Source organism: Tigriopus californicus, chromosome 1, assembly GCF_007210705.1.
Source record: "Tigriopus californicus strain San Diego chromosome 1, Tcal_SD_v2.1, whole genome shotgun sequence".
Taxonomy (NCBI): Eukaryota; Metazoa; Arthropoda; class Copepoda; order Harpacticoida; family Harpacticidae; genus Tigriopus; species Tigriopus californicus.
The window spans coordinates 11,849,028-11,863,541 of NC_081440.1; the positions used below are offsets into that span (position 1 = coordinate 11,849,028).

At 36.6% G+C, this 14,514-nt stretch overlaps 1 protein-coding gene and 1 non-coding gene across 2 annotated transcripts; one reads left to right on the forward strand and one right to left on the reverse strand.

Moving 5' to 3' along the window:
* Positions 1–10,943: 10,943 nt before the first annotated feature.
* Trnaa-cgc (transfer RNA alanine (anticodon CGC)) lies at positions 10,944–11,015 on the reverse strand. The gene has a single exon. It is a non-coding gene; the product is annotated as a tRNA-Ala (tRNA).
* A 1,420-nt stretch (positions 11,016–12,435) lies between these two features.
* Positions 12,436–13,099, forward strand: LOC131887394 (prosaposin-like). Its single transcript, XM_059235993.1, has 2 exons — positions 12,436–12,691; positions 12,769–13,099. The coding sequence occupies exons 1-2, from the start codon at positions 12,497–12,499 to the stop codon at positions 12,919–12,921; spliced, it is 348 nt and encodes a 115-aa protein (XP_059091976.1). The 5' UTR covers positions 12,436–12,496; the 3' UTR covers positions 12,922–13,099.
* The last annotated feature ends 1,415 nt before the right edge of the window (positions 13,100–14,514 follow it).

Here is a 14,514-nt window from a genome sequence, read left to right on the forward strand (position 1 = left end):
TGGGTTTTTGTGGAAATCAAGATAATTTCAGATTTGTTTTTCTCAAAAACTATTCTTGTTGATGCAATGTGAAGGTGAGTAAACTTGTGATTAGGACTTTTTTTAAACATGAACTTTATTGTATGTAGATATTACCATTGGTGCCTTACTTGGTGTTCCAAAAGTTTCTGCTTGTTTCGATGAGTCATAAAACCATTTGTGCTCGATTGCTAAATATCTCCAATCTTTTTTTCTGGGATGAGCCGGCGACGAAATATTCAAAGATTAAGCATGAACCTAAAACGCAATGATCGTTAGTGGGAGGAAAAAGTTACAAGAGACTGTCAGCTGCCTATAACACCAATCTTCAATTATTTACTACTTGAAAGCTACTCCACCACGAAATGTTCTCATAATATATTTATATTAATCATTTGGATTTTTTTGAAATTTTGGTCAAACAATGCCTTTTTTTGGTGAAGTAAATTTCTGGTTCATCGCCCTCTTATCCTCATTATTACTCTTTTCCCACCTTTGCTCTTTTGTTAAATCATGAAGGTGTGACATGTCATGAGTCTTCTTCAAGGGAATATTTTATCTCTATGTAGCTTAGATATACTTGTCGGGGTATAAATCAGCTGGCAGAAATTATTGCTATTTCTACATAGTTCAGTTTTGAAGAAAATTTAATAGAAAAATAAATTTTCCTAGAGTTCTGGACTGCATCATTTCAAAATACATTTTTGAGACTTGGAGCAATTGACATAGGCGTGGTTTTACAAGATATTAGAACCTGCGCTTTTTGGAAAATCCAATGATAATAATAATGAATACCACTGACAATGCTTGGTCTAACATGAAATTCGGCTAAAGAAAAGTATAAGCAAATAAGTAAGTACTCCCCTCATATTCCGCCCGATGGTGAGGTCATGCATTATTGACATGGCCGCATTTTATAGGCGAAACAGACCCCCCCAGATTAGTGTCCAACCGTGTTGGGAACCTGACCTTTCCGAAGGCGATGTTCGGACACATGTTGTCCTTCCTGGTCAAGGACTTGTTAATAACTTATTGTTCTTGGCCCGACATCCTTTCAGAATATTGGCAGTCGTGCACTTTTGTCCGTCTCCCAGCCAAATGTCATCAACGACTATAGCTGAAACAGGATCTGTTCGATCTGGTCCATCCTCTCCTATTCAATAACTAAGAATTTCATTATCCTCACTTCTTTCCTGCATTAACAACCTATGCCCATCCTCTCTTCATTACTTCCATGTGTACTGAAAGTGTCCATATAATTTTCAGTGATATCACAATTTCAATCATCTGTTTTATAGGGTCGACTTCTCATTTTTTTTATCTATCTTGTATGTTTTTGTACAACTATTTCTATCTCTTTATATCCTCGTTGACAGGTCCATGAGTCGCAATAAAAGCTCAATATTAGCATCATATTGCATCAACAGGAAGTATTTCTGAGAAAAACAGACCTAACATGATCTCGATTCAAAATGAGAAAGCTAATTCACAAGCGTCCAATGTAAAATACTGGAGACATTAGCTCTGGCCAAGGTGCTCTGTTTTCTTCTAATAAAAGGAAAGCTTGGCCACAATCTATTTTCGACTAAAGTTAGTGTTGTGTAAATTGAACGTAATGAGCTGTTAGCATGTAATATAACAAATTTTGTCACCAGGGCGAGTTTTTTAAACGCTCGTACCTCTTAGTTAAGGCTTGGACGTTACCCAGAATGACATCCACTCACCACTTTTACGAGTGTATTTTCATACTTGCTAACGTCCAAGCCTCCAACTCCGAGCTACGAGCTTTACAAAACGGGCCTCCGAAGTACCACGAGCTTGTTAGCGAGGCCTTAACCCACAAGAGTTCAATGGAGAGCAAACTTATTTAGCCAAAGAGTTATCCCTTATTGGAACCGCTTACCCCCTAGTCTAAGAATGACAACCCAGTCCAAAACGTTTGGCAAAGATACCTCTACAGTGGGCGTATCCCAGTTTCTTTCATGCTTCTAGATAATTCAAACTTTTATGCAGTTTTTTTGTTTTGGATGGAACACAGTGGGCGTGTGGTAATGTCGAGGCGCTGGTAATTTGTCATTGTTAAAAGGCTCACATGCGGCGTCAACTAGGACTTTTTGAACTAAGCAAATGTGCAACTAAAATGTACAAAAAATCTTGCCATTTTCCTCTTCTGCTTTTTCTGCCCGGCGGGGTTATCAACTTTGCAAATTTGTTTTCCATCCTTTCTTTTTCGCATTTTCGCACCACTCTGTAGAAACAACAAAAATGCTTAGACAATTGGTACATTTGAAAATAAAGATATTTCATTCTATGCTGTGGAACAAACTAGAAACTGTAAAAGCTAAATTAACCTTTAGTGTACTATATCCAAATCAATTGGTTTTGACTGAAAATGTTTAACAAAAAAGTGACATCATTTCTGGTGCATTGAAAATTTGGATCACTTATCTTTACTTCAACGAGCTTTAGTTGAACAAAATTCACCTAAACTGTCCCAACAATCTCCATCCATCTTGCTTTGAAAATAATCTTTAACAACCCCTCTATTCTTTGAAATTTTAAATCTGCTCTCTGTCGAGAACGTCAACTGCTGATCCAACAATTCCGCCCCAGTCTTCTTTGTTTTCTTTTATGCATAGAAAAAAAACCTCATTGAGTTCAAAGGAGAGAAACTTTTGCTAAGCCGGGCAACCTTGTAATTTTAGCATCGAATGAAATGCCATCGTTGGAGGCTCCTTTCAAAGCAGAGTCCGAGAACTTTGGTTTTTAACGTCTTTTGATCAATCATATGATCAATGATTCTGAACACCCCATCCACAAATTTGAAGATTGCCAAGACAGCATGTGGCTGTATATCATCAAGACACACAGTGAAGAGTAAGGGAATCCACATTATAACATTGAATTAAGATAAAACCGGGGCATTTTAGGGTTAAAAACGATGAAATTTGGACCATTGAATCCCATATAACTAAGTAGTGGTGTAAAAGATGATATCATAATATATAATCAAGTGCTAACTCAGGGTGCTCCCAATTTTCATTGAATAGTTTTTTGAGAATTCTATTTTTCACAATGTTTGTAGGCGTGTAAGTTTTCTATATGGGCTAGAATACCATAAAGCAATAAAATCAAACTTCCTTACCACTACCGAAAATGGGATCACCAGCAGTTCAAGACGGAAAAAGGTATTAATTTTACTTGACTTTACATTCATTTAATATTTGATCGACCAACCAATTACAGTTTGCGGATCTGGCTAACCCCTGAATATAGGGCTGATCAGGAATTTTAGTTAAAAACTTGTCCAAGTCTGACTTAAATCCTGCCTCTGGATCAACACTTACAAACTGCTTCTTGATCCCATCTCTAAACCCGTGCACCACATGCTTGAAAAGCTTCGCCAATTTTTAACTAGATATGCTCATCGTACTTCCCATTATTTTGGAGTACTACATCTAAATCTTTCATGGACGAAACGTGCTCGATATTTTTGCCTCCATTATCTACGATGGTTTCCTATGATTTTTTGAGGCAAAAAAATGCCGAGATATGTTATGGAATTTCTCTGGAAAGGTAATAGGTTTTTTTGAACACCGACTTCATCAAAGGTCCGTGTCAAGGCATCTTTGATCATCACTGCCCATCGCTGCCTCTTTCAAATGATATAGCTCATTTACAACTGATTAGCGAGGCACAGTTGGTCAAGCTCCCATATCCTTGCTGGTCACCATTCACGACTTCATCTCATAAGAGCGTTTCCTCTATTCTTGACTTAAAAATTATTCCCATCAATCTGCATTGTGCATTGGTTGTTGCTGACGCAATAGGCCTGCAAAGTTAGAAGAAACTGAAGGGTCACTATCCTTGTAGACCAGACAAGCGCTTCATGAGTTTTATTCTTATAATGTCAAAATATTTTGACACTTCCCCAGACCTTTCAAAGATGATTGACGTACTTTGAGTGATCAGTGGTCAAGTGCATAAGATGTTCGAGAACTTTTTTAGTTGTCAATCAGAACCATTCTAATCCAATTTGATTTATATTTCCATTTCTATCAAGATGCTCGTTTACAATCACTAAAGAGAAGTTGCTTTGATAACACTGGATGGGTGATTTCTATTCGTATCTCAACTCATCGCGAGAAGATTCATTAAAAGAGTAAGTGGATAATTGCACGATTGAATTCGTAAACATTACGCACGTTACTTCTATACTGCAATCAATCTATATGCACGACTGAATTTCATAATTGCGTATAACAACTTATCTTTGAATTAGATTTCTAGTTACCGCTCAAGAGAAATCCAGATTCGTCGATACTTTTTTACTGACATTTGGTTTTTGTAGGATTTGGTGAAAGGAAAACCAACTAGGAAAGTGATGGCCAAAGTGCAAACACATACTGAGGGATGTTTTTTTTTTAAATGATCGTTGTTTTTTCTAACAGTAAACCTTTTGCTTTGGTTTATATATTGACAGGAGCCTGGGAACATGGTATGATCATGGATTTGGAAAACGATGTCAATTCATGTCATTTCAAGCACTTTAGTTGAGGAAATTTTCCATCTCTTTCGTTTTTTTATTATGTTTTCATTTGCGGACTTCCTTGCCGCTACTGGGAGAATACCTTTGTTTTTCATCATAGAGCTTTCTCATTGTCACATGCTTAAAGTTTGCAACGACCCAAACACTTTTTTGATAATTCAGATAATTCATCGTTGTTTTGATTTTAGTTACCAATAGCGGATGAACGGCCATGCCTTGACGTCGAATATAAGTCACATGTCTCGAAAGCAACAATTTTGAACATAAAGATCCTTAAACCTACTGATTTACTTTTGTCCAAGGAGTTTTTTTCAATAAAAACTGTCTTTATTCATTATACTTGACTTTTTTTTAGATTGATAATAAAAAATGGGTGGATATTATGAATTTCAATCTGAAGCAATCTTCGTTCCTAAATAGAAGGAGCGAATTGCACTTACAATTACTTTGGCCAAAAAGAGTTATTCGTTACGCAACTGTTATTCGCCAAAAAAATGTAATAGCGTTACGCGTTACCATGAATTTTATTAAAACTTTAGATGACCAATACTTCTTTTTTTGCCTCATTAATGCCCATAAATTGCCAAATTCATGGTTTTATTTTTGTTTCAAACAGTCCTAAAATTCGAAATTTTCCTGCCAACATGTTATGCTAATGAGCATTGATAATATTCATTAGCTAAGGATTAATGATGGGAAGGGGGCCTCTGACATATTAAGCTTAAGGGTGAGACCCGATCCAGAGAGCCTTGAATCCAGCTTAAATCCAACCTTCTTACTAACAACTTTGCCATTTTGACTCCAATATGGAAAAGTAAAATAATCAATATGCTCTACATGTGTATGTAAGTTAGCATTGTATTACTCCCATTCTTGGCCATGCTCGTATGGCTAAGCCAATGGAAATGCAATATAGGAAAATAATTTCATTTCCAAATTTGACCTACTCTTATTCCAAATAAGCGCATCATACGACCACAAGATCTGGTTAAGTAGATGAACTTGGCCGAATTTGAACTCAAACCTATGTTTAGGGAACTCAGGTGCCCAAAGTTATGTAGAAAACAATATATAAAATTCGAATTTTCGGCCTGCTCTTGGTCAGCTACATAAGCTTTTGACAACATAACTTTGAAACGATCCACTTTACAAGTAAATGATAGAAAAATGACCAACCATTTCTTAGCCAGATCTACGTTTCTCATTTCTAACTTTAATTTGAAAAGTGGTTCAGAGTTGCTATGACCAAGAGCAGGCCGATTTGGCGGGAAGCTCGTTCGCAATCCATATCTCTAAAAGTCCGTGGTTAGCATCAATAAACCACTGATGGAGAATATTACTTGTTCGCTTTTGATAATAACGTAAAAAGGTTAATTGCTGGAAAAACTGTGGCGTCTTAAATCATCTTGCATTGGCACTGATAGAAATCGTTTTAGGTTATAGTGTCAGAATGCAATGAAACAAAAATCTGAACTTTTCAGTTTTTTATGCATTTGTCTGAATGAGGCTCCTTGTTTGTTAACCTAAAGGGTATTGCAAAAAGACATCGTCCTCAACAAATTAGCCAGGTGCTGATATTGTAAATGGAATATTTCAGAAGATTCTGCCACCTGAAATCTCCAAAATAACCAATAACTTAAAGATAAACCATCTTGAGAGCCTCTTCAAGCCCTCTAGAATCCAAGCAGAACAATGAAGTCCTCGTCTCTTCTTTCTCAGGCTCTTGATTTTTCAATTTCCTTCCCCTTAATATTCACAAGGAAAATGTTGGCCTGACAGTGGGTTGAACATTCGCTGATTCGTCTTGACAGCTTGAAGGGAGAATTTACCAAAGAATTCCTCCTCTTTAGCTCAGATGCAGTAAATGAAATTCAGGCACTGTGACCAACTTTCTTTAATTATCCTTTGATCAATTTGGATCATGTATCTGTTGTTCGAGTTAAAATCGGGGCCCTTTATTGCCCTTCAAATTGTGCTCTCTACCGTAAATTTCTTGACCCGTGATAAAACTAGTAAAGCTGATGAACAGACTGAGTAAATTATTTCATTTAGTATCCAGTGCAATCACCTTTCAATTCAACAACCTTTTTCATCTTACTCTGGTATAGACGCAAGTAAGGACTGAAAGCTCAATCCCAAACCATACTTCTTGAAGCTGCTTCTCAAGGTGTTAGACGGAAAAAACCGTTGCTTGAAATAAAATATGATGGCGTTACTCGTTGCTACTTATTTTTCATACGGTTTAGATGACCAATATTTTATGGCTTTTCCCCCATCAAGATCATACTTCTTTAAAGAAATTGTGTTTTTTGCTTCAAGCAGTCCCAACCCGTAACATTTGAAGACTTCGTGTCGACATTTTTTAAATCAATAAACATTAGTATGTACTCTCCGCATAATTTTTCAATTTTTCAAAATGTATTGCATCATAATGCTTTAAAGAGTCAAGATTGGGACCCTGGACGGGGTAATGATTGTTGAAGGCTTGAAACAATGTCTCTAAAGCCATGGTGGAAAAATAGTAGTAGACATTGTCAAGCCGGTGAAGCTTCCCTGTTAGAAGCCAATGTTTTAAGTCGTGGAAATGTAGAGGCTTTGGATACTTGATGCATCATACTCAAGCCAAAGAAGGATTTTCCCTGCTTGACAATTGCACTGAATCAGGTCTTCAGTCCAAAGGAATTTGATTGAGAAGATCACAAACAGAAAACAACAATAAAGTAGCAAATGCGTACCTTTGTGTTAATTGGAATATCCCTCTTCAATGTTGATAATATTTACCACGTGCCTTTGGTTACCCAAATATCTATTTTATTCTCTGAAACAGTGTATTTACGGTCACACTGTAGTACGATCTCACATCACCCAACGAGAGGTTCGAAAAAGATTTCACTATTTACTGCGGAAATTTCGAAGAAATCTAAGTTCAACTAGTCAACATGCATATCATTTCATAATTGAAGTTGCTCAGATACCTACTGCACATCTAACTCATTAGCAATTTCAACTAAAGCGATAGGAGTGGACACAAGGATACATACATAATCTATGAGTATTTCATCTCATCAAATGTCATCAATTTCTGACAAACAGTTTTGAAAGGGTGAAATGGAAATGATCAGACAATAAAAAGCAAGTGGCACCCGCAGGTCAACGCACACATGCGCACAAGAAAATGGCACAACAAACGTAAAAAGTGGCACGCTCAAGGAAGAATAAAATACTAAGCAGTCATAATTTCAAATGTTCAGGAGATAGTAATTTTGTATTTTCTGTGGAAATTAATCTTTTTGACTAATTTCATGCATAATGCACTGTAACTGTAATTGGTTTGTTTTCTGATGTCTGTATCTGAAAATGCAAAATTTTGCTTGAACACTTCTCGTGAAACGTAGAGGCTCATTTCAATCGCCATTGGTGACTCTTTGGAGATGGCCAAGTAATGTAATGTAAGCATAATCTCCAGGAACCACGAAGGTTATAAGAGAGATATAAAATTCAAATCGTATAGGTATAGGTAGAATAGAATCGAATCGAATAGGTAGGGCATTCCATTGAGTGGTTTCATGGCGAATATATATCGCTTGAGGAGGTGTCGTACCAAGTTTTGAATTGGTCTAACGTAGAGCAGTTACGTCCTTCCAGAGGCGTTTTGTTCCAAATTCGTACAGCCCTTGGAACAAGTGAATATTTCCTGATAACGAGTTTTGCCTCTGGAGATACAAGATTTCCTGCAGCCAGCGCTCGAGTGTTAAGGTCATGTTTGAGGGGCTTGAAAATATTACACTCTACTTCAAGCATTGCTATTTCCAAACAAGAATTGTTGAGCCAAATTCTTAGTGTTACTTTTTCTTGGATTGGCTTCCCACTTTATTTTTAGTGTGTCAACAAATGTTTGTGGTGTCCCCTTCCATGGTTTAGTGGGCCGCTTTATAATTCGGAATGTCATTGTACTGTTTGGTGAGGCTCTTTATAGTTTGGTGTGCCGTTTACGGTTTGATGGCCCACTGAATAGTTCGGAATGTCACTTTATAGTTTGGTGTGCCCCATTGCTTATAGGTGGCAAAGTCAAAATTTTGCTGTGTTGCTTTCTGTTTTGCCAGTACCAATTATTCTATCGCTCATTGTCATATGACAAAGCATTTTGCTGCCATTTCTTGGCTTTTGACAACAGGAGCAACGATTACTTCATTGATTTTCTTAGCATTAATTGAGATCTAGGTATGTCCCAGACATTCCCAATGATGTGGGCCTCCTAACTGTCTGACGTCTGTCCACGGCTGACCAGGCCCTGAAGTCAAGTCGTTTTGGCCCCAAACTCGCCAGGAATCAACAACCTAGCAGTTTCTGGTCCTGGACCCCTTCTCCCTTCCAAAGATCAGAATAAATGTAGACTCTGGAGAATAATTTCTTAGATGTCTGGTACACAGTTCTAAAGAAAAACCTAATGCGGGAAAGTGGTTTTTTAATGGACTAATATTTGGAGTAGAGCAATGTTCATAGATTTTGCCCCCCACATCTTTTACATTGCTCTTTTTTTAAACTTATGCGGCGATTTCGAAATTTCTATTGTATCCCAAAAAGTAAAATAAAACTTGATTATATAGCACGGTGGTTATATATTCTGAGTAAGTGTTTGCTCAAATGCCAAAACATCTAGATATGTTTTTCTTTGTCAAAGAAGCAAGAGGAACAACTTTTGTGAAATACAAATGCTTAAAAGTAGCTCAGATAAGTGTGTAAAATAACTTAAAGTCCCTTAAAATGCATCATTGTCAAAAACGTAGCCAGTCAGTATTAAACATACTCTTAGTTATGTATTGACGTAAAATTTCATTAACTTCTATTTAGCACATGCTTAGTTATTACAACTAAAAGGTTGCGATTTACGCCTAAAAAGATCGAAAAATGGCCTAATTATGTTTCCAGTTATTCCCAAGGAATATGATTGTCTTTTTCAATGACACGACAAGAAATATTATTTCTCCATTTGCTTTAAGATTTCTTTAAGAGCTAAAAGTAGCAAAAAATGTCCCTTACAACTTACAAAAAATTCAAAATTGCCTTTCATTTTACTTAAGTGCCAAAAGCTTCACAATCCTATCATGTTCCTAAAATATTTGAACGATACATGCGACAGTTTAATTTTCAAAATTGTCACTTTTTGCAATAATTAATTTTTACGTACCAGCGCTGTACGATTTAACGTTAATAGAAATTTGTCAAAATTCAAACCTAAGTTGATATTGATTAAAGTTATGATCGACAAGTATGGCATCACAATTGTGAAATATTGACATTAAGTAAGTTTTAAGTCATATTGCAAACTATATTCGGGTTTTTCTACGTGCTTCAGAAAAATGAAAAAGATCTATTTATATTTTAGGCATATAAAAAGCTTATTATATTTCTTGACAATTGCTTTAAGATATAACAGGAGCAATTTGCAGTCAAATTTGATGCAAATGCAATCTTTGAAAACGAGATATCTTATAATTTGTTCCATGGATTTGAAAAAAAAAATAGTTGGAAACGCAACTAAGGTTACTCCCAACATCTATTGATTGCGTTTTTAATTTTTTTATCTCTTTGTAGGTTTTAAGTGGATTAATTTTCTAATCTGAGCTGGAATCCAACATGATTTTTTCTAAAGTTCCTTTTGTTACGAGTGATTTTGAGTGAACGGTGTTCCAAAAACCAACAAAATGAACATATTTGGCGTAATTTGGTGAATACCACTATTATATTTGCTTAGACATGGAGGTAAAATGAAATAAATGTCATAATTCAATGCATGCACAGTGCTGATTTGCTGGGCATGTTGTCTTTGATTTTGCTCTATGGAATAATGTCAGTTGTTCATGAACGCGTTCACTTGACAAGCCCTATGCGTTGTTGATCCAGTAGCATCTTTCAAGTCATACTTGGACAAATTTTTTAATAATGTTCAAGATCAACCCTACATTCAAGGACTAGCTTGGTCTGCCAACTCAAATTCGTTAGTAGATAAATTATTGTTATGTACTGAGCATGTTACTCATGCTCATCCAATGTATCCTTTATTGCACTCATTGTATTTCTTGACTAGTATAGTTTTATATACATAACTAGAATAAAGGATACATTGGATGAGCATGAGCAACATGCTTGATCCATAACAAAGATTGAAAAGGGATGAAATGTTAATAAGTAGACGAATTATTACCTTACATCTTAATAATACTGGGGATTACAATACCTGGCTTGACACAAAGCCCTTGTAAAAAAATGACTTTCGAAGCCTTCATAGGTTTAATAACACAGCTTTCATTTGGAAATAAAGTTAACTTGAAATAAATGTGAAAGAAGCATCGAATTTGCATCGTGCAAGAAAACGTGGAGGAGCCGGGATTTGAACCCGGGACTTTCCGCATGCGAAGCGGACACTCTACCACTGAGTTACACCCCCTTCCGTAGAATAAAAACTTTATAATATTTTAAAAAAATATTTGATTCAATGCGTCCAGGACGGTTACAGAAAAGGAAAGCCAAGTTGTCATTATTTCAGAACTCTGTCTTTTTCTTCGTAACTACAAGATTTGAATCTCATGTTTGCGAAAAAAGAAAAAATGCTATTAAACCTAAATACGGTAAGAATTCCATGAGCTCATTGTAATACTTCTCCCTATTTTGAAAGATTTTGTTCAAAATTGTAGTTTCCAAGAAATTAATTACATTCATGTGAAAACATGACATTCTGTAAGTCAAACATTAATCCTTAGCCATTTTCCTTCATTTATTGGTGACAAGATGATGAGTCAGACAAGTTTTGTTGCCATCAACAATTGCGTCTGTTGAAATTTTTTTGCGATTTTTCCCGAAAAAGTAACATCTTTCGTTGATTTCTAATGCAAGACTTTTTTTAAAAAAAGAAGATATATTGTGAAATTTGGTGGTTCTTGTCGTTTCAATTTGGGTCGAGTGTAGAATTTACAAAAACCATTTATACGCCCATCAAAGTTTTATCGAAATATATTGCAACGTAGGTGGAGTGGTTCCAAATGGTGGAAAACTGTTTTGATTTGAAGGCTTTAAAGAAGACAAACAATTCCTTGGCAATTGGTTTTGTGGTTATGTTTCATTGACATTAGAAATAACGATATCAGGTCTTACCTTAAGTCCGTGTTTTCGAAAAACCTCGAATTGGCGACCATAAAGTAGGACAAAAGACATCCTACAAAAGTGTTTCAAATCGGTTACAATTGAGGACCCTATCAGACCACTTTCGAATCGACTTTGGCGAATGATCAATTCTGACTTCGCTAATCTCTCCCAGTATGAGAAGTCTCTCGCAGTTCTGATATTTCAAGGAATTACGAGACAAATTACTTCATTCTCATTGCTATTTCAATTCATATCTGAATATGCGAAAAATGCATTCTATAGGTAAAAAAACGTCTCAGAGCATTTGAAATAATGTGGAGGAAAATCTGAAATCAAAGCCAACATGCTAATGGTGATTGAACAGTGTATTAGTTCAAAGGTTAATAATGCTAAGCAAGATTTATTCAAGGCGATAACTAAAACGAGAAGGTTAGATTGAACAATATCTTTCCTAATAAGTATGATATAATTGAAATCAAACTATTCTTACTTGGTTGTTCATATTTAGAAGTCTCTTTAATCCGACTCATAAACTCGATAAATTTCTAGAAAAATCTGGTTATTTGAGTTGAGATAATGAGTTGAATGCTTGGCCTTGTGCGCAATAGCATTTAATTATTATCAAATTGAAGACAAGGGTTAGCTTCATTATTTGCAGTACACTGGTATCTTCTGTTGTAATTGATCCGCAAATCTCTTGATTGATAAACAATAAAAGAGGTATATAAAGCGCTGGATTCCATTAGTCTTCGAAGGAACGTAAGCAGAAGAAGAAGAAAAGGAAGAATGAAGACCTCCGCCGTTTTTTTGCTCGCCCTTGTGGCCTCCACCATGGCCGTGCCTCATCACTCCAACATGAAGGCTCTGAGCCAGGCCAGAATCGACGTGTTCTGTGACATCTGCCAGGTCCTCATCCAAGACTTGGACGACTTCATCACCGACGACACCACTGAAGGAGACATCCTTGGATTCTTGGAAAACGTGAGTTGCCAAAGTTTGATGGACTTTATTTAACAAAGGAACACGTTCCCATCCAAGCTTTTTCCTTGATCTCTCAGATCTGCGTCCCCCTTGGCCTCATTGGTTTGGAGGACATTTGCCGTAGCTTCATCGAAGAGTATGGACCTGATATCATCGACCAACTCGTCAACGAGAACCTCTCGCCCAGTCTCCTTTGCGGACCCCAAGGCTTGGGAATTTGCGATGCTTAAAACCGATCTTTGGATCCAAGAATTGATGCGCGTTCACGGGGAAATTCTTGCCATAATGATAGTTGTCATCCAAATATTAGTGATCGAACAGTTTATTCATTCCACCAACTCTAAAGGATTGAAAAACTTTTAGTCAATTTCCCAATTTGTGGTAAATAAAGTGAAGTGGTAAACATCACGAAGCATTCTTTGCAAATTTCGTTACAGCATCTGGAAGTGTACTACTAGCACTTAAAAATAAGAAGAACTAATATATTAAATTTGGCTCTAAATTCATGAAGAAACGTATCGAAGTCTTGGACTTATATCCTGTTCAAGGATAAACATCTCCATATTCTCTGCGAAATGTTTGAGGGAAGCAAATTGTACAAATTAATCTGAATTCTCGAGGGCTTAAAGGTGCTCTGAACACGCATGTTAAGCCTCTGCGGTGACTGCAATTGACCCCCAAAACCTGGGTTCGGACAAAGTTCATGAATGCTTTTGAAAACTTGGAGACTTAGATAGAGATCTGTCGTACCTTTTCTGAATGCTGTGCAGCCCCAATCTCTCTAGTCTCTCCCAATACCAGAGTCCAGTTTTTTTTTAAGCATAGGAGTGAATCTTAGATCGAGATAAGATCCAACTTATGTAGTACAGTACGATATTTTCTCAATCTAAGATTCACTCTTTCGCTTTAAAAACAGGGCTCAGGGCTCTTTTTCCTGTGATGTTCCAAGTGAAACATCGTTGGACCTGTACGTCTTTTTACAAACCTGCAGAACTAATTAGAGCCCAAATGAGCGTGGCAAATTCAAGATGTGGCTGAACAATCGACTTGTACAGAGTTGGCATCGAGTTACTATCTCTAGAATTAAACGTGTGAAAAAACCAACCACACTTTTCAAAATCTTTGCTTGCCTTCGATCTTTCTATTATTTTGGAGGACCACACCTAAATCCTTCATGTGCAAGACTTGCTCAATACATTTACCTCCATTTTCCTCGAGTGGAGCTTTTGACAACGCCAATGACGGGTTTGATTTCGTTCAAGGCCATATTTCTCTCGGCGAGCCGACAGTATGTTCGATCTTAATTTCTTTGCAAGGCAACTCGAATCTTGTCCATTTCTGCCAGAAATTAAGTTCGTATCGTCAGGATAAGAAGAGACACTGTCAGTGATACTTAGCTTATACAGTGGAGCGGCAATGAATTTTATGAAAAGATGAGGACCTAATATGCAGCCTTGTGGAATACCCAACTGAACAACATGTGTGTCACTATGGGATCCCTCGACATTTAATCCTAGGTTACTAAGGCAACCCTTTGCATTTGTTTCGAAAAAAAAAACTCTTTGTGTCAAGCTGAACTCTGAATGATTTTGATATAGATTATAGCAACGCTTAGGTGTCTAAGCAAAGCACCAACTACTTTGAATTGAGCAATCAAATCTGCAACCTGATATTTTAGCCATGTACTGTTGAAATTGAAGAGAGAAAGCTGAAACGATGTAATTTTGAACGATTCAGCAAAGAGCAAGATAATCAAGCCTTAGGAAAAAAATATTTAAAGCAATAAGAGGCAAAAGTCCTGAAAAAAGACGAAAGACAAAGGT